This window comes from Periplaneta americana, chromosome 17 (genome assembly GCF_040183065.1).
Source record: "Periplaneta americana isolate PAMFEO1 chromosome 17, P.americana_PAMFEO1_priV1, whole genome shotgun sequence".
In the NCBI taxonomy this organism is placed as follows: domain Eukaryota; kingdom Metazoa; phylum Arthropoda; class Insecta; order Blattodea; family Blattidae; genus Periplaneta; species Periplaneta americana.
The window spans coordinates 6,059,320-6,079,763 of NC_091133.1; the positions used below are offsets into that span (position 1 = coordinate 6,059,320).

Consider the following 20,444-nt stretch of genomic DNA (forward strand, 5'->3'; position numbering starts at 1 on the left):
TGAATCAGCAAGCTTAGAATAATCTATTTTAGTACAAAATATAAACATATGTATCGATAGTGGTAAAAATACAGCGACTTTAGCTCTGCTCCTTAGCGATTTTTGTTAACTGTCGTTGGCGATATTGTGTAACCAATAATGCGCATTTGTAAATTTCTTTTGCTGATTTTGTAAAGTTCGTCAAACTTTACAAATTAATAAGATAGCATTGTGAAACACAATTTACAAGCATTTATAATCTTTTACTTGTTATTTGTAAATTGTTAATTTGTAATTTGTAAGGATTGTGAAACGGGCCCCAGAAGTATAAATCGACAAAATTTGTGATAAATTGTATTTGACAATTACAATTACAGTTCAAAATTATTTTTTCTATAGCCTAATGAACTTTTCCGCATCGCACATAATTCCTATTGAAGGCAAGCAGGCTCCCCATTTCACAATGCTAGCAATTACAAATTATCAATTTACAAATAACAAGTAAACGATTACATTTGCTTGTAAACTGTGTTTCACAATACAAAACTATTAATTTGTAAAGTTGAAGGAACTTTACAAAATCGGCTAAAGAAATTTACAAATACGCATTATTGGTTAAACAATATCGCCAACGAGAGTTTACAAAATAGCGCTAAGGAGCACAGCTAAAATCGCTGTAGTTTTAAAATTATCGCTACAAATGTTTATATTTTATCCTAAATTATATTATTATAAGCTTGCTGAATCATATTTCACTAACAGAAAATATAAAGTATCATTAAGAAAAATTTTTTAAGTGTCTAGATTTTACTATATTGGCGACAACGGAGTTTCGTGTGATGTGATTGGTAGAGTATATCAATGCGTTAAGTCGACCTGGTTGGCGATTTGGTATAGCGCTGGCCTTCTATGCCCAAGGTTGCGAGTTTGGTCCCAGGCCAGGTCGATGGCATTTAAGTGTGCTTGAATGCGACAGGCTGATGTCAGTAGATTTACTGGGTCTATATGACTATAGGATATCGGTAGTATGTTTATGAGAATATATGTTGGCTAGATTGGGGAATGGGCTGATGTCATAAGATTGACGTCATCGGTTAGTAGGGTTACATTTTGTGTTTGCGGGTAAAAATATAGAGGTCGCTGTGCATTCCGGTGGTTAGGTTGGTATAAGTGTAAATTTTATTGGTGGTTGATACTCATGAGGTTTGAATGGCGTACCAGTAAAGCGTGTGTTTGGATGGCGTGTAAATCATCTATTATTTGTTCAATTCGTGAGCAGTTGTGCTTCTGGTGATTTGTTTGACTATGGAGTGCGTTGCTGGCCCAAGAGGAGTGAAACGGAAGGCTGAACAAGGTCGACGTATGTGAGAAGGTTAGAGGGTTAGTTGAGGTGATATCTCAGTCACATGAGGTCGACGTATGTGAGAAGATTAGTGGGTTAGTTGAGGTGATATCTCAGTGACATGAGTTCGACGTATGTGAGAAGGTTAGTGGGTTAGTTGAGGTGATATCTCAGTGACATGAGGTCGAATACTGTGAATTCAATGATATAAGTGCGTTTTCTCTGCCGTGTATAGTGTCGAATTTCCGAAATTTCACGTATGGGATCGTGTTGATGATATCCTATTTTGGGTAAGAACGGATCGGTTGTATTCCAGAATGGGATGTTGTGAAATTGTTTTGCTGATATCCTATTTTGGATAAGAGCGGATGGGCTCTGTTCCAGAATGGGATATCGTCAATTTGTGTGATTATTGGTTTTTAGATAATGGGGTCGTGTTGATATCCTATTTTGAATAAGAGCGGATGGGTCGTATTCCAGAATGGGATGTTGTGAAATTGTTTTGCTGATATCCTATTTTGGATAAGAGCGGATGGGCTCTGTTCCAGAATGGGATATCGTCAATTTGTGTGATTATTCTTTTTAGATAGTTTTATTTACTCGTCGTGTTGGTTTACGTCGGCCAAGTTGTGACGTCACTGCGTTGTGACGTACCTACCGCCATGTTGTGACGTCATCGTTTGTCAAACTTGACGAAAATTAAGCGATATCCTATATAATAAAATAATCCCGATTTACTGGCGTGTAAAAGAACTCCAGCGGGTCAAAAATTCCTGCACATCCGGCGACGTTGATATAACCTCTGCAGTTGCGAGCGTCGTTAAATAAAATATAACATTTTAACCAATGCGTTGATTGGTTCACGACTTAAATTAAAGTTAACGCAAAATTGAGTCAAGTATAATAATAATAATGTTAAACAGTAACATTTAACAATCGATTTGATCCACTGACAAATCAATGAGTTCTATTTTTAGTATAGAGCTCACTGGTACAAATATGCGATTGGTAGAATAGTTAACATGTATATCCATAAAATCAGCTTCATTTTGTGTTGATCCATCGGTATTTATTGTTTCATCCATAACCTCACAAACATTAGGAAACCCAGAAATAGCATAAAAATCCTTTGCCTCAGTAAGTACATTTGGTGATCAATAACTTCCCTCGAATTTAACTCTGTTACTACATCAACTACCCTGTGGGCACTTTTGCACATTGAACTCTTAGAAATTCCGTGTTGATCTGCGAACGCACGGAATTGACAGCTAGCATGCAACCAATGCGAAACAATATAGTTCTCCCTTTGAGATTAGGAAACCGCTTTATCCCGCTGGAAGTTGCATGTTATGTTCCAAGTCTTGTAGAAAAGATTCCAGCGAAGCACGACTCGAAACGACTTCAGAATACCGCGTAAGTAGTGTCGTTATTGCATTATTGAATTACTTATTTTTGGTGCAAGGAACTTCATTTTTAAGTGCGAATATTTATTAAATACAGTCTTCATATATAAATACTTACGCAATATGATAATGTATAGCGTAGAACTCATTCGAAACTCTTAATTACATTCAGTACAGTGATACGAACATGTTATTAATTCTTGGCCAGAAAATTTTAGGTATAGGCCTACGTCTTTTTTGATTATGTCTAAATTCAATACCTTCGTCTGAGTCATTTGAACTACTTAATAACACCAAAACTGCTTTAGTTTAATTTTTAATATTAGGAGTTACTAAAAAATTAATTTAAAAAATATATCTTTATTTTATTTATTCACAATTTGTTGCAATATCAAACTTTACGCATCTCAGACCTATTTTAGAAAATGTGCTAATTTAGAAGTAAAATTTACTTACTTACTGGCTTCTAAGGAACCCGGAGGTTCACTGCCACCCTCACATAAGCCCGCCATTGGTCCCTATCCTGAGCAAGATTAATCCATTCTCTATCATATCCCACCTCCCTCAAATCCAGTTTAATATCTTCCCATCCATGCAGATATTCTGCGTCATCATACGATGAAAGAGTAATTTAAATATCATATGTACTTCGGTACATTAAAATAATATATATGATATGCGTAAATCACTTCGTGATTTAAGACGGCGCTTATTCCGTCGGATCCCGGCCAACTAGTCACTCGTAACGAGTGCATCTCAACACATGTGTGGACTTTAGTCCTACGTTCATAGACATCTATGACGTAGTGCAGAGGGCGGCCACTAGAGGGAACCCAAGAGTTGGAACTTAAACTGAGACGATTCTGTCCGACACCGAGATGGGTATCCGGTGTGGCTTAGTGGATAAAGCATCAGCACGTAGAGCTGAAAACCCGGGTTCAAATCCCGGTGCCGGAGAGAATTTTTCTCCGTTCCATTACTCTTTCATCGTATGATGACGCAGAATATATATATATATATATATTTTTTTATTGGGTTATTTTACGACGCTGTGTTAACATCTCAGGTTATTTAGCGACTGAATGAAACGAAGGTGATAATGCCGGTGAAATGAGTCCGGGGTCCAGCACCAAAAGTTACCCAGCATTTGCTCGTATTGGGTTGAGGGAAAACCCCGGAAAAAACCTCAATCAGGTAACTTGCCCCGACCGGGATTCTAATCCGGGCCACCTGGTTTCGCAGCCAGACGCGCTGACCGTTACTCCACAGATGTGGACGACGTAGAATATCTGCATGGAAATATCATATGTACTTCGGTACATTAAAATAATATATACGAATAATAACATGCGTTTCCCATATTTATTCTGTGTTTAATATCCTCCCGAGTATCATTTTTATTTGTTACTGTTGCTCCGAGATATTTGAACGTCTCCACCTCTTCAAAAGATAAATTTCCAATTTTTATATATCCATTTCGTACAATATTCTCGTCACGAGACATAATCATATACTTTCTCTTTTGTATAATTTACACGTTTGTAAAATTACTCCTTTATTGTGAAACAAAACACTTGTAAAGTGCGCAAAATTTCATTTGTAAAGATTTGATTTCCTTTGTAAAGTTCAACATTACAAACAAAGATTATGAAACAAAAGTTTACAATAATTTACATTGCGAAACAGGCCCCAGGTCACACTTGTAGCTATATTAACAGCATACGGTAATTTTCTGATACTTCAATTTCAGTTGTAATGGATGCTATCAAGACGGAACCCGAGATCGATCCTCTGGCAGTACAGCCACGTAATGACGCTATTAAAGAAGAGGAAAATCCTTCAACAGATGTAAGACCATTTTTCTACCCCCTTGTCTACTCTCTCATTCCTATGTTTTTTTTTTTTTTTTGAGTGACAGCATTGGCCTCCGATCATTTAGCTATCATTCACTCACAAACATACAATTTTATACATACATGGGTAGCTCTACTTACTGTACTGTTTGTATAGTACTGCCTACATAAGCGCATGGGGCAAGTTCACGAACTTAATTATCATGAAATGCACTGTACCTTGATTAAATGTTGCGATGGTGGGCCAGAAATGAGTCATATTTCTCGCATTTCACTTGAGCCTCAATAGCATGTATTGGGATTTTTTTCAGTCGAAGTTTACTTTATAAATTTACTTTTGGAATAATGTTGAGTGCCATAATAAAATATTCAAATTGAATACGAAAACATTACAGTCACTGTAATGAAAATATTTTGTGTTATATAGGCTTAATAGGAACTGGACCCCATTCCAGATTTGGCTCCATTTTATTCACGCTCATAAAAGAAGTATTACCTTTCGCCGAGGTATTCTGCTTTTAAAATTTGTTATTCATTTTTCCTTCAGTTATTTGCATAATTTCTCTCCTGTGCTGCATGTAGTATTGAGGCTCTTGTATGCAGACTCAGAGTGCAACCTGTAACACTTGTGATCAGCTTCTATCATAGTGTAATATATTACTCAGAATGTCTGTGTCTTCTGCAGGAAGGGAATTTATTGGATCTGCACGTGACTAGGATAAAGGAGGAATGCATGGAGGAGAGCTACAATCACAATCCAGAGATAAAATCTGAAGAAATTATATTGTCCAATAACTTTCCCGTGGTGAAGTGTGAAGCCGAGGTGAGTGGAGCTCATTGGTGTGCTGGCTCTTGTTTCCAATGTTTAACTTGTATTCTGTTCTTCACAGAAACCTTTTCAGAACAACTATTTTGACAGGGAATTTTGGTCTGCTGTGGGGACAGTAAAACTGTGTGCATGTTTTTATTGCTCATTTTTTTTTGTTGCAGATTAGTCTAAATTTAAGTGTAATATGGCAGTTTTGTGTAAGTTTTGAAGAAAATAATTTCAATGACTATTACACTTTTACTACATCACACTACTTTTGACCAATAAAATGGTACGAAAGGCCTTCTTTCAACCAATCATTGCTGCTTATCGCACAATTTTATCGTGTCCCTAGCATTTGTTTATTTATATCACTACCCTAGCATTTGTTTCTTTGTTTGCCAACATTTCAAACTGCACTGGTCTGGACATAAAAAAACAGAAAATTACAAACCACTCCAGTCGATGCACAGCACTTTCAAATATGACTCGCATTGGCATTCAAGAACAAGAATAAATAAAGATCGCTGGTCATGTATGAAAAGCACCATTCGGAAATCCTGAATAAGTTGAGGGATACACCATGTACATCAACGAGTTCACTTCTTTTACGCACACGTCCAATATAACATCAACTGAACCACCAACCACTAAAACATTCAAATTTGAAAATTGTAATTTCAATAATTGTTTATTTTAAAATTATTCATGTCTATTTTTTATTTCATCATCGTTAATTAAAACGTTTCTTGTTTATTTCACCATCCCTAATTAAAACTTTTCTAACACTTGTTTATATTATTTAGGTTATGTTTGTTATAGCTTCTGCTATATGATATTATGGATAGTACGTATCAGAGATTGTTTAATACTAAAATTTATTGAAAATCATCTGTCAAGTGACGTTGATTACTGGGATCCGGATGATTGAAGTGGAATGCAAATGTTTTAATAAAAATGAAACTGAATCAACAAAGCCTTCTTGACTAATAACCGTCCACAGAGTTCAATGAAGATTCCATAGTTGGCACAACTGATAACAAGAGAAAAGCTATCATAACACACTACTGCCATCTAGCGTAATGTTGAGATGGTACAATAAATAATACATTTGAAGACAGTTGTATTTTCGTAAGCCAATTAATATTTTATTGTACTGGAGTACTTCGTTACTTCTAATCTTTATATACTTTCTTCTAATCGTGTAATAGTCAATTAAATCCCACTCGAGTTTAGATTTTCTCTAGATAAATCAAAACCTCTAGTGAGATTACTGTTGATAATACAGTTATTTGTTGCATAATACGCGAGCTTCCTATATAGAATGAGGCATCTAAGTGATGTAGAGACTTACGAACGGTATTGTCATACAATTTATTCTTTAAGAGAAATGTCTCTACTAGAAATATCCATTGTGCGATATTATACATCACCAACTGATAGCAAACACAAATAATGTTCGATAACAAGTATAGTAATGCAACATCACTGGGGAATTTGAGCCTTACCGTAATGAAACTGAATGCACGCCTGCGTTGCTACAGTTTACAAGTGAGTCTGCTCCCCGACATCTCCTGCATAGAGCGGTAACTTTTCGCTGCCTCTCTCTGTGTTACCATCTTGAATATCGCTTAATGATTGATATTATCTATATACCTTTCCCACAAAATTAAAGGCTAGACTTAGGCTCACACATTTAGCATACACAGGGTTTGTGAGAATTGTAGAAAGATGCGTTTTAATTACAATATTTATGACACAAGTGTTGAAAGTTGCATTTTATTTCGTGAGTAGAGATGTTTGCGAAACGAGGCAGCACTTTTAGCATTTCGTAATTGTCTTTTAGATAGACATTCGTCTGTGCACGTCTGGTAGGCTATAGAGATAAATCTGTCAACTTCTCCAATGCTGTTTTCTTCGTCATTTTTGATACATTGTCATTTTGAAACCAGAGGTGGCTTAACTCAGTCGTGGGGCATTCGACTACAGATTGAGAAGTCCCTGGTTCAAACCTTGGTGTCCCCTAAATTTTTATAATTACTTTTAATTTTTTAATTGTTTCATATAACTAATTATTAAAATAGTTACTATTTATTAATACTTACTTATTTACTGGCTTTTAAGGAACCCGGAGGTTCATTGCCGCCCTCACATAAGCCCGCCATTGGTCCCTATCCTGAGCAAGATTAATCCAGTCTCTATCATCATATCCCACCTCCCTCAAATCCATTTTAATATTATCCTCCCATCTACGTCTCGGCCTTCCCAAAGGTCTTTTTCCCTCCGGCCTCCCAACTAACACTGTATATGCATTTCTGGATTCGCCCATACGTGCTACATGCCCTGCCCATCTCAAACGTCTGGATTTAATGTTCCTAATTATGTCAGGTGAAGAATACAATGCGTGCAGTTCTGTGTTGTGTAACTTTCTCCATTCTGCTGTAACTTCATCCCTCTTAGCCCCAAATATTTTCCTAAGCACCTTATTCTCAAACACCCTTAACCTATGTTACTCTCTCAAAGTGAGAGTCCAAGTTTCACAACCATAAAGAACAACCGGTAATATAACTGTTTTATAAATTCTAACTTTCAGATATTTTGACAGCAGACTGGATGATAAAAGCTTCTCAACCGAATAATAACAGGCATTTCCCGTATTTATTCTGTGTTTAATTTCCTCCCGAATATCATTTATGTTTGTTACTGTTGCTCCAAGATTTTTGAACTTCTCCACCTCTTCAAAAGATAAATTTGCAATTTTTATATTTCCATTTCGTACAATATTCTGGTCACGAGACATAATAATATACTTTGTCTTTTCGGGATTTACTTCCAAACCTATCTCTTTACTTGCTTCAAGTAAAATTCCCGTTTTTTCCCTGTTTATTAATAGTGGAGAAAAATTCGCTCTGGCGCCGGAAATCGAACTTGTGACCCCTACATAAACAGTTATGTACTGTTAGACGAATAATCTATAGGATTATATGATTAATATTTGATCCTACAGAATTCTTTGTTGTGGTTGGGCCTCACTCGTTCACATCTGCACACTCCTACTTACTGCTGTACGTAGACTCCGGAAGTATGCAAATAGCAAGAATCCCTGGTGCCTCCTTTACATATAAATTACAGCATAGTACCTAGCGGCATATGAAATTTGTTACACCAACACTTATCTCAACATACAAGAACGAAATAAATCATGAGCCTGTCGTTGTAATAAAACTGTTACTAGCAGTTAAATATTATAAAAGTTACGAATGTTTCCAGCTGCTTAACTTCACTGTCAAATTACACCAAGTGTTATATTATGTTCTGTTGGCATCATGTTTATAAGTCCATACTTGTCTCCTTAGAGAGAGATATTAATATAAAATATACACATATCATGTAAGTAAAACCTCATTTATGAGCCAGTTTGATGTGTAGTACTGGAACTTAGAGTTAATTCTATATTAGTTAGCCTATAATATGTGTTTAAATGACTTCAACTCATTCTTCAATTTAATATAGAAGACATAACTCATATCGCAAAAATATGGAGTTCAGAGCAACAGATATTCTTCCAGAACAAATTTACGAGGGGGATCCAGGAAATAACGACCGTTTTGTTGTAATAATTAAAAAAAATATATTTATTTGAAAAAACAAAGTCTGTTACATAACTGAAGCTTCCTTTACTTCTCTACATAATCACCACCTACATTTAAACATTTGTCGTATCTGTTCACTAGCTTTGGAATTCCCATGTTATACTCCTCTGCCGCCAGTTCATTAAGCCAGGTGTTCACTGTCTTCTTCAACTTTTCATCGCTTCCAAAACGTGTACCACCCAGAACGTCTTTCAGCTTAGTGAAAAGGTGAAAATCGCTAGGAGCAAGGTCTGGACTATAGGGCGGATGATCAAAGATTTCCCAACCGAATTGATCCAGCAATTCTCGAGTTGAAGCAGCAGTGTGCGGGCGGGCGTTGTCATGAAGAAGCACAACTCCTCTCGAAAGCATTCCTCGCCTCTTGTTTTGGATGGCTCGCCGTAGTTTTCGTAAAGTCTCACAATAACGATTTGCATTGATCGTAGTGCCTTTTGGCATGAAATCCAGCAAAAGAACACCTTTGCGATCCCAAAAGACAGTAGCCATGACTTTTTGTGTTGAGAGAGTCTGTTTGAATTTTCTCGGTTTCTTGGGTGATGAGGGATGATGCCACTGACGTGATTGGCGCTTGGTCTCTGGGGTGTTGTGAGACACCCAGGTCTCATCACCAGTCACAATTTGATCAAGAAAGGCGTCTCCATCTGTGTGATATCGCATCAAGAATGTCAATGCTGAGGCCATTCTCTGAGTTTTGTGTTGGTCACTCAGTTGCTGTGGAACCCATCATGCACAGATTTTGTGGTAGCCAAGATGTTGCGACACAATTTCACCAAGCAAAGAACGAGAAATGTCAGGAAAGGCAATATGCAATTCGTCGAGTGATGTGCGCCTGTCTTGCAAGATTCTGTCCTTCACTTTAGTCTTCAGGTCTTCTGTGGTGAGTGATGGGCGTTCGGGTCGAGTTTCATCGTGGACATTTGTTCGCCCATTGTTGAACATTTCGCACCATTTTCTCACATTTCTTTCATTCATTACAGTATCACCATACACTTCTTTCAATTGCCAGAAAATTTCTGCAGGTTTCAAATGTCGGGCATTCAAAAATCGAATTATACTCCTCACCTCACAGTCGGCGGGATTATCAATCACGTCGTTCATTTTGAAGTAACATAAAATGTACAATGGCGACTTGTTGCAACCAGTACTCACAACATTTTGAGAACACATGTTAAGGAAGCCAGTTGACCTTCAAACAAGGAAGGGGAGTCAGCTGCGCGGCGGGTATGCGCGAACGGTCGTTATTTTCTGGATCCCCCTCGTAATTGTATGCGAAAAGTGCGGGCTGTCTTTACACAATCTTGTGTGGTATCATATTGTCACACGAGATATCACATCAATTATTTTTCTCTGCATAATTCTGACTAGCAGAAATAGGGATAAAATGAGGTTAATTATTTAGTTTTGATATTTCATCAAGTTATGCGCAAGAATATGAAATATTCTATTTAGAACTCTCGTAGCTTGTTTCGAGAATATAGAATAGTGTAGAGGAATGTTTAATGGAAAGTATGGTTAAATGTTAAATTTTGTGGACACACAATAAAATCCTTAGACATTTTGGAATTGAGTTAGATTTCGCTAAGTTAATGAATGATTGAGTAAAAACTTATTTCGTCATATTTCTTTCTTACAATAGTAGTTCAATTCTTATTGTTTTGGAAACCGAAGGAACCTTTGAAATAAAAACTCCAAGGTGTGCCTTCTGCTACACTCTTCTGCTTGGACTCGGTATGATTTAAATGCAGGCCTAAGTCATGAAAAATCGATGCATTCTTCATGTAAACTTGCACCATCTCTCTGTTCTGTTGTGTGTCTAATTTCAGGAAGAGTTGTGTGATTTGGACACAGTGAAGGACGAGTTGGACCTGAAAGTTGCAGGTGAAGAGAATGAGATTTTGTCTGATAGGTGAGTGTGGTGTATGAGTCTTCACATGATCATTTCTTTCATAGCGTCATTGAAATTGTCATTTATGACGTTATTTTGCAATGTGTTGGACATGCAATGATTTGTTCTTATAATAAGAATGACCTCGGAAATAATGGAAGAAGGGAGTTATGAAGCCAAAAGTGCGAGAGAGTTTATTTTATATATTTTAAATCCTGAAGATAAAAGATAAGATCAGTCTTCATACTTACAAAACATCAAATTTTGTAATTTATGATTTATTCTTCCTACTTTTGTTTATGAATATCTCTAGTCCAAACAGCCTCCAGCCCGAAAGAGGTAGTGGCAACCTTAGTTAGCAGAGAACCTTTGTAGTTGAAGTAGTGGTATTAGGACTTCTTGTCACATACACTGTTGTTATACTACATGAATTAACTTGAAGTCTGTATAGCTTAACATTTTTGTAAGTTTTAAATGTCGAATCTCGTAATAATAAATGTAATATTAGAAACGATTGCTTTATCGATATAATGTAATCATTTCTAGGATTTTGGAATACCTATTACATAAAATATCTTTGGTTTACAAGCAAAACACAGTAAGTCAAAAATATGACTTCCGGAAAAAAGGCGTTTGAAAGTTCTGACAAAACTTAATCCTCACCATAATGTATGTGTATAAACTCAGGATTGAAAAATAAAATACCCATGAAGAGAAACATCTCACTATAAGTGATCTTATTGTGAGGGATTCAGTTTTGTCAGAACTTTCAAACCTCCTTTTCTCAGAAGTAATATTTTTTTATTAATGTGTTTTGCTTGTAAACCGACGATATGCACATACTCGAACACTTTATAAAAAAAAGTGAAATTACTCCTCTTTTTGACTATCATATATCATATATTATATTTTTCATATTATATTCTGAAGCAAAAACAGAAATTTAATATCTCTGTCAATTTATTCATTCAGGCATAGTGTTCTGCCCAAGGGCATGTCTTTCACTGCAAATCCAGCATTCTTCAGTTTTTCCTATTTTCTGCCTTCTTTTTATTCTCATATGATCCACATATCCTAAAGTCGTCTATCATTGATATCTTTTTCTGCCCCAAAATCTTCTCCCGTTCACCAAATTCATTAATGATGTTAATTCACTACTTTATGCAAAATATGTCTAACGAGTGGAACATAATTAGCAGCTCTAATTGCACAAAATTCTGTCAAAGAGAAATAAGGGCTTTAAGGTATATGTACACCTTTACATATAAAAAAATTTGTTTTGCATAATTTTGCTCTGTAAAATTTTTATAGAATTGAGAATGGTACCGAAAAGAGAATGAAGTGAACAGATCCCTTGAAGTTATGTCTAAATTGTTTATAAAAATTATTTTGTTTATAATTTTGACATACAACTTGAAACATAATAGCTCAAGCAGTTTTTAAGATATAGGGACATTTTTTTCACTGTTTTATAGCTAAAACTATTCTTTAGTGCCTGACATAAAGCTATTTTTTATTTTCATTTACATTAATTAAATATTATCATATATGTAACTTACAATAATATTTTATGTTGTATAAATCATGTAAAAATCCATAGCTAATTATTAATTATATTAATGTTATTTTACTCATTGTCAGGCACTAAGGGACATTTCAAGCTTCAAAATGACACCAGTATCTTCTTGGTATCACTATATTTGGCTGAGATATCATGTTTAAAATAATTAAATATTCTAAACTTACTATTTACAGGAAATGAGCCACAAACTTTCAGAGCCTAGAAGACTCCATCATCATATGTCACCCCTTAAGCAGCTTCATGTCGGTCCTGTTTCAGCTTCTTTTTGCCTCTCAAATACCTCCTCCTTGTTTTAACTTCAGGTGTTGAATGTTTTTTTGTGGCATTTTTGTCCTTATTTTCTATTGATGCAACAAATCCTGCGATGGTGTTTGTCCCAGGGTTTATGCCCATCCTCCTCAGAATTTTAATTTCTACTTTTGGACTCTTATTAAAATGACGTACAACATCACTGACACACAAATTTACAGTCTTATAACTAACTGTAAAAGATTATAAATTCATTATTTAAAAGCGTGTTTTCAATCTAATGATCATGCCCTGATATCTATGCATCTATTTTGGGACTACAAAGAAGTTTATTTTACAAGCAATGCTGGACGAGGGGATTGACTGCTACGAGGATCACTCCAAAAGTAATCCACAATATTTATTTAAAAATTATATTTTTATCCTACAGCTTTGCCATTTTCATAGACTGTAGATACATCCTTCAGGAACAATACGTCTCTTTTTCACATAATCCCCGCACCTTTCAACTGCCTTACGCCACCTTGGAATGTGGGTCTGTATACCTTCACGATAAAAGTCTGGACCAACACATCTGAGCCACTCTTTAGTATCATGCACGAGGGAGTCATCTCGTTCCTTCAGTTTACCAAAGAGATGGTAATCGCATGGTGCCAGATCAGGACTGTAAACCGGATGTTTCAATGTTGTCCATCTAAGTTTTCTGATCTGGTTTGTGGTCTTGTGACTGACATGTCGCCAAGCGTTGTCGTGCAATAGCAGAACGTTCTGCTTCTTGCAATGTGGTGGAACACGACTCAGTCGAGCTTGAAGTTTCTTGAGAATTGTCACATATGCACCAGAATTAATGGTGGTTCCGTGTGGCATAATGTCCACAAGCAAGAGTTCTTCTGAATCGAAAAACATAGTAGCCATAACATTTCCTGTCAAATGCGCAGTTTTGAATTTCTTTTCTTCGGTGAATTTGCATGATGCCACTCCATTGTCTGCCTCTTTATCTCTGTGGAGCCATATTTCATCTCCTGTCACAATTCTTGCAAGAAATTCATCTCCACCATTCTCATACTGGTCCAAAAGTTCGCAACACACTGTTTTTCTGGTTTCTTTGTGGGCTTCTGTTAACATCCTGTTTCAATACTCTGCACAGAATTGCTTCTTCTATTCTAACTTGGAGTGACAATTCTTTCACTGTTACGCATTTGTCAGCCACAGCCATGTTGTTAAAGAGCTGCATGTTGTCAGGTCTTTGTACAGTGCAAGGTCTTTCACTGCAAGGAGTATCCCAAATATTGGCGTGGCCTCTTTCATAAGATCTGCTTGCCCACCGACTAACCGTACTGCGATCGACAGCTGCATCTCCATACACCTTTTTTCAACTTCTTGTGAATGTTTCCCACTGTCTCCTTCTCAGAAGACACAGGAACTCTACAACAGCACGTTGCTTCTGACGAATGTCAAGTACAGCAGCTATCCTGAAGAAGTGCCATCATGGCGCCACTCACGGGAACAACTTAAAATAATTTTGAATACAAGGGGGAAGGATGTATCTATGACCTCCATAAATTGCAAAGATTTAGAATAAAGAATAAATTTAAAAAAATGTTGTGCATTACTTTTGGAGTGATCTTTGTAGAAGTAACCGTGGCTGATGACGCAGAATTATGGAAAATGGTACTTATCTGAAAAACCGTAAGTCATAAATCGAAAATTCTTATGTCAAATTAAAGGGGAGAAAATTCTCTATTAAAATAGTTATATTTTGACAATTTTAATTTTTCATCATTTTTTTGCGTTTTGTGGGTGTACATATACCTTAAGGGGTCTGTAGCATTCAAATAGTCAGGGACCACTAATCAAGGCCATTGGTTTCCTATGTCAGGGCAGTTCGTGGTGGGTTCCGCCTAGTTGGTGACCGGGGTATGCAATGATGGCTCTCGTGCTTTTCTTTTCGAACATTAATCGCCTTATCACCACCCAGCCCTTTTCGTTCTCTCGTCTTTTTCATCGCTCTATTTCTCTTCGCCGGCCATCATTGCATGCGGGAAGCCCATCACATCATCACAGCCATTTCCACCTCTCCATCCCCGCTGTTAGTTTTTGCCACGTCCGCCACCATGACGGGATTTGTTAAGGATGCCTGATGAGGCTTCATTCTCCTTCCCCTTCCAGTTATTATATCCATTCTTAGGTTAAGGTTCTTAGGCTTATAACTCCCGTCTCAACCAGCGGGGATCTTTCCTATCACCGTGGTCCTGTCCCACGGTTTCGAGCGCGACTTCCGAATTGTGCGGCCCGACAGGGCGCCCAGCAACGAAGCAATAGTGGACCCTTCACACTGCCTCTATATGCAAGTCTAGGTGCCGAGCTCTGACCAGAGATCAAGTACACTCACGTAGAGTCCCAATGGGGGCCCGGGGCAATTTAGACGCCCCAGTGACCGATTCTTCTTGTCGGGGCGGTTATATCGTTCCGACGTGTTACTGCTGACTTATGGGTGTCGCAGTGTAATCAACCACAAGTCCCCTGAAGCTGCCTGCGGTCTCGGATTGCTCCGGCTTTGGTGGGTGAGTCGGAGTTAGCTGAGTAGTCTGGCGGTTGTGTTCAGCGTAGAGGGGGAGCCACGGGCGGTATTCCCGTGGTAGGGGCATAAAACTGCGACACGCCTCTCGTGTTAAACTTGCCATTAAGCGTGTAATGTCCAGTTTGAAGGGTAACTTGCGTGGGATCCGGCTGTGGGGGGGGTCCCCATAGCTGGCACAGACTGTGAAGAACTTTTAGGTGTCTTTTTCTTCCACCCCCCCCCCCGGTGGCATCCTGACGCCGACGGTTCCGTAGGGGGGGCCAGTTAAAATGTCTTCGCGCTCTTCTTCCCCCACCCCTCATAAGAAATCGAAAAAAGAAGAACCAAAGAAAGGTACAGATACTGGTGGTTGTATGACAAACACAGCTATGGATCTGGTTCCCGAGAATATGAATGTTAATATGCCGCCTCTAAAGTCTATTAAGTATTACGCTGTCAGGCACGGAAAAAACCGTGAAAGATATCAGCGCATTTTACATCAGACATGCATTTGATGGAATCGTGGGGATAGTCACTAGATTCCACAACGGCAGCCTCCTCGTCGAAACTTTGACTCCCAATCAAAATGAGACGCTGTTGAAGGCTAAGTTGCTGGGATCGTACCCTGTAAAGGTTGAAAGGCACTCCTCACTCAACACCACAAGGGGAGTGGTTCATACGGATGATCTGGATGGAATGAATGACGAGGAAATACAGATAGAACTCGCACACCAGTCCGTATCCAAGGCCTACCGTTTATTGAGTAGCGGGACAGACGGACTTATCAATTGAGCACCGTTTCTTTCCTACTTATTTGTCGGCTACGAGCATGTCCCTGCACGTGTGTATGTGCCGAACCCAATTCGCTGCTTTAAGTGCCAACGGTTCGGACATACGCAGAAACGTTGCACAATTGAAATCACATGTGCAAAGTACGGCAGTGGTGGTCATAGGGAGTCCCCATGTCCCAACACTGCGCACTGTATCAATTGTGAAAGGGACCATGCCGCAAATTCCAAGGATCCTCCGACGTACGAGGTAGAAATGCAATACAAGAGGTCCAAGTCAGGGACAATGTTACATTCTTTGAGCCACGTAAGCGTTATTTTGATTCAGAAAAGAAACAGAAGGAAAAGTCCTATGCTGCTGTTTTACAAAAAAGCAATGGCGGGATTCGATGTATCTACTCAAACACCACCTCTTGATTGTACACCTGGGAAGGGTGTTGAAATCGGAACCCAGACGTTTGTGGACTCAGACCAACGAGTCAGAAGACTGTCGTAGCCTCGATATCTGGCCCTATATACCAAAAGAGACAGGTGCAGCGACGTCACAGGCAAATTCTGAACCCCAGATAAATTCACTTCGCACTCCTCATACAGAAGGTAAATCGATCCTGTACCCGATCATAGTCACGATCAGGAGCGCGACGTACTGCAAGTGAGTCGCCACCATCGAAAAATAAGCTGTCGCAGTCGAAGGGACAGAGTCATAGCAAGGAACAGAAAAGAAATTCCCCATTAGAGCCATCGTCATGATTTAGCTCCTCGTGATGACTGATATTATACAATGGAGTACGAATGGTGTACGCAGCAGATATACAGAACTACAACAATTGATCTATCATGAGAACACTGTTATTTTATGTTTTCAGGAGACACACCTCCGATCTGAACACTTCCTGAATATTTCAGGATACTATGTTCACCGGTATGATCATCTTGCCAGTATTCGAGCCAATGGAGGTTGTGCCATCTTACTCCGCCAAAGTATCTTCTCCTCTGTCATTAATATTAACACTCCTCATCAATGCTACAATAACTTACCCAACCATTCAGTTTTCAATAGTCTGCCTCTATATGGCCCCAGAAACTCCTTTCACAGTGAATGAAATTGACCACATCCTGTCATATGTACCTGCTCCTTATCTGTTAGTGGGGGATTTCAATGCATCCCACCACTCTTGGGGCTCAAATTCCGATGATGACAGAGGAAATAAAATAGCAGAGGTATGTACCTGTCTAAATCTCATTACCATGAATTCTGGGGAACCAACACATCTACCCTTTGCTTATGGTACATACTCCATGAATGATATCTCCATTTGTAGCCCAGTTTAGTCCAGGCATTTCGAATGGACTGTGATTTACGACTTACGTGGTAGTGACCACTACCCCATCCGAATGCGTATGTCTGCTCTACATCCTGTGGAATCTCGGTCTTCAAACTGGGTTAGTAAGAAGGCGGACTGGGTCGGAATTTCGGAGTCCATATCATTCTATGAGAATGGACATGAAAGTGTGGACTCCGTAGTAGAGCACTTTTCAAATGTGGTTATTAAGTGTGCGGAATTATCAATCCCCTGGTCGTCCTGCAGGCCAAAACGCTTCCCTGTCCTTCGGTGGATGGATGCCTGCAGAAATGCAATCCGAGACCGCAAACATGCCTGACGCCAATTTGAGCGCCATCCGACCCAAGAAAATTTTGTCCAGTTTAAACGTCTTCGAGCCAAAGCTCGTCGCACTGTATGCGAACCTAAGAAGACGTTCTGGACAAACTACGTCAATTCATTGAAAAAGAACGACCCAGCTAACATCGCATGGGACGAAATCCGTCGAATAATGGGGAAACGTAGTTATAGATTTCCGGGAATTCTGAATAATGGAGTAAAGACCACCAATCCTATAAATTGCAAAAATATTCGTTTGCTCCTTTGCACAGATAAGCAACTGAAATAATTACGACCCGGAATTTCTAAAAATCAAGTATGCTGTGGAAAAACGAACCCTGAAGTTTATATCTGATAACACTGAACACTATAATGCACCGTTCACATCCGAGGAGTTTGAGACTGCACTAGGCACATCTCCTGACACCTCCCATGGCCCTGACAACATCCATAACCGCATGCTTCGCCGTCTTCCGCCATCTGGAAAATCCTTTCTTCTTTCAATATAGAACAGAATCTGGACTGAGAGTGTATTTCCATCTGCTTGCTGTTCCGCCATTGAAATCCCACTCCAGAAACCGGGAAAGGATCCATCTTTATCTGGCAGTTATAAGCCAATTTGTCTCACGAGCTGCGTATGCAATGGTATGGAAAAGATGATAAGCAACCGCCTGATGTGGGTACTCGAATCGGGAAACCGATTATCTAATATCCAATGTGGTTTCTGTAAGCACATATCCGCCGCAGACCATCTTGTTCTGCTGGAGACCGCCATTAGAGATCTTTCCTCAAGAAGGAACATCTTGTGGCGGTCTTCTTTGATCTAGAAAAGGCTTACGATACCACATGGCGTTTTGGAATTCTGGAAACCCTGCATGATTGGGGACTTCGTGGCAGTCTACCAACATTTATAGCGAAGTTCATGGCAGAGCGGTATTTCCGAGTTCGAGTAGGCGCCACACTTTCTACCGAACATCTCCAAGAAAACGGCGTTCCGCAGGGGTCTGTATTAAGCGTTCTTCTTTCCTGCATTGCGATCAATGGAATTGCCCACTGTGTGGGTGACGGAGTATCTTCTCTGTTGTACGTTGATGACTTCAGTTTATATTACAGCTCCCGATATCTTCCATCCATTGGTCGACAGTTGCAACTCGTCATCAACGGGCTATCAGAATGTGCTGTTCGCAATGGGTTTAAATTCTCCACTTTAAAAATGCACCTATCGTGGACATCATCCACATGCTCAACTGCGTGTGAATGGAGTGGAGTTGCAATATACAGACACTGCGAGATTTTTGGGCCTTATCTTTGATTATAAATTAACGTGGGAGGCGCATATACGTGATTTGAGAAGGCTTTGCGAAAAATCGTTAACTATTTTACGCCTTTTTTCAGGTTTTCGCAGGGTGCAGACTGCATAGTGCTTTTACGTCTTTGTCGTGTTCTTAGCCGGTCGAAGCTGGTTTATGGCTGTTTTATTTATGGCTCAACAAATATATCTAATCTACGACTCATAGACACTATTCACCATCATGGGATACGACTTGCTACAGGGGCCTTCTGAACGAGTCAGATAGATAGCCTGTATTGCGAGGCGGGGAACCATCACTATATCTGCGACATAATGTCTTGTTGTGCTCATATGCGGTTAAGCTCCGCTTACAGTCCGATGACAATTCTTACGACTCCTTTTATCATCTATCACTTTATGGCCGATACAGTGAAAATCCACGGAGACTTCGTGCAGCAGGTGTGCGGTTTCGTGAATTGCTCACTGAGCTCAACATCTGCCTGCCATCAGTTCGCACATTGGAGTATACCATCACTCCACCGTGGATTATGCGACCTCCCATGTTTGATGTAAGTCTGAGCCTAAGTTTTAAGAATTTTACACCAGCTTTTGTTTATAGACTTCGTTTTAGTGAACTTTTATCACAGTTTCGACATTATTGCTTAGTGTTTACTGACGGATCCCGAGTAAATGATTGTGTTGGTTGTTCCTTCGTTGCAAATGGAGAGATATTTAAATATAAATTGTGCCAGTGCACTAGTGTTTTTACCGCAGAACTATATGCTTTTTATAGAGCTTTATTGTTTTTAATAAGACAACCCTGGGGCAGATTCCTTATCTGCTCTGACTCTTTCAGCACCATTCAGTCCCTGCAGCGTTTGAATTCTGATGATCCGCTTGTGTAGAGAACCCAGAAACTCTTCCACATTCTCCTAACCTCTGATTATGAGATTGGATTAGTGTGGACTCCGGGTCATGTTGGCATCTCTGGTAACGAGGTCGCTGATGCTGCAGCAAGGGACTGTGCTATGAATGGATCTGAGGTGTATTGGCGTGAGGTGGATTGATATTCAAAATTACCTGAAACATACAATATGGTGGCAGTGGGAAGGAGAATGTTCTGCACAAAAGGGAAACAAATTACGAAGAATAAAGATTATTATTGGAGTTTGGTATTTGTCCACAAGAGCGTCATGACACAAAGAAGTTTTATTTACCCGGTTGAGGATTGGCCACTGTTATCTGACACATGGCCACCTCTTATGTGGCGATCCTCAGCCGGAATGTGATTATGCCGTGTTCCACTTATGATGGATCATTATTTATTGCATTACTTGTTACTTTTCTGCACTCGACCTTTGTCTTATTTGAAAAAATGACGTAGACACAT

At 39.0% G+C, this 20,444-nt stretch overlaps 1 protein-coding gene across 4 annotated transcripts in view; it reads left to right on the forward strand.

Moving 5' to 3' along the window:
- Positions 1–20,444, forward strand: part of LOC138692909 (zinc finger protein ZFP2-like) — a 126,962-nt gene that overhangs the window by 8,196 nt on the left and 98,322 nt on the right. For 3 of the 4 annotated variants that reach the window (XM_069816251.1, XM_069816246.1, XM_069816245.1), the window contains exons 2-4: positions 4,475–4,572; positions 5,263–5,400; positions 10,862–10,944. Coding sequence is in view for 2 of the 4 variants with exons in the window: in XM_069816246.1 (XP_069672347.1) it covers positions 4,480–4,572; positions 5,263–5,400; positions 10,862–10,944 (314 nt within the window). In the remaining 2 variants the exon portion in view is untranslated. Of the gene's footprint in view, positions 1–4,474; positions 4,573–5,262; positions 5,401–10,861; positions 10,945–20,444 lie in introns of those variants that run through there. The other variant, XM_069816253.1, reaches the window with a different exon arrangement.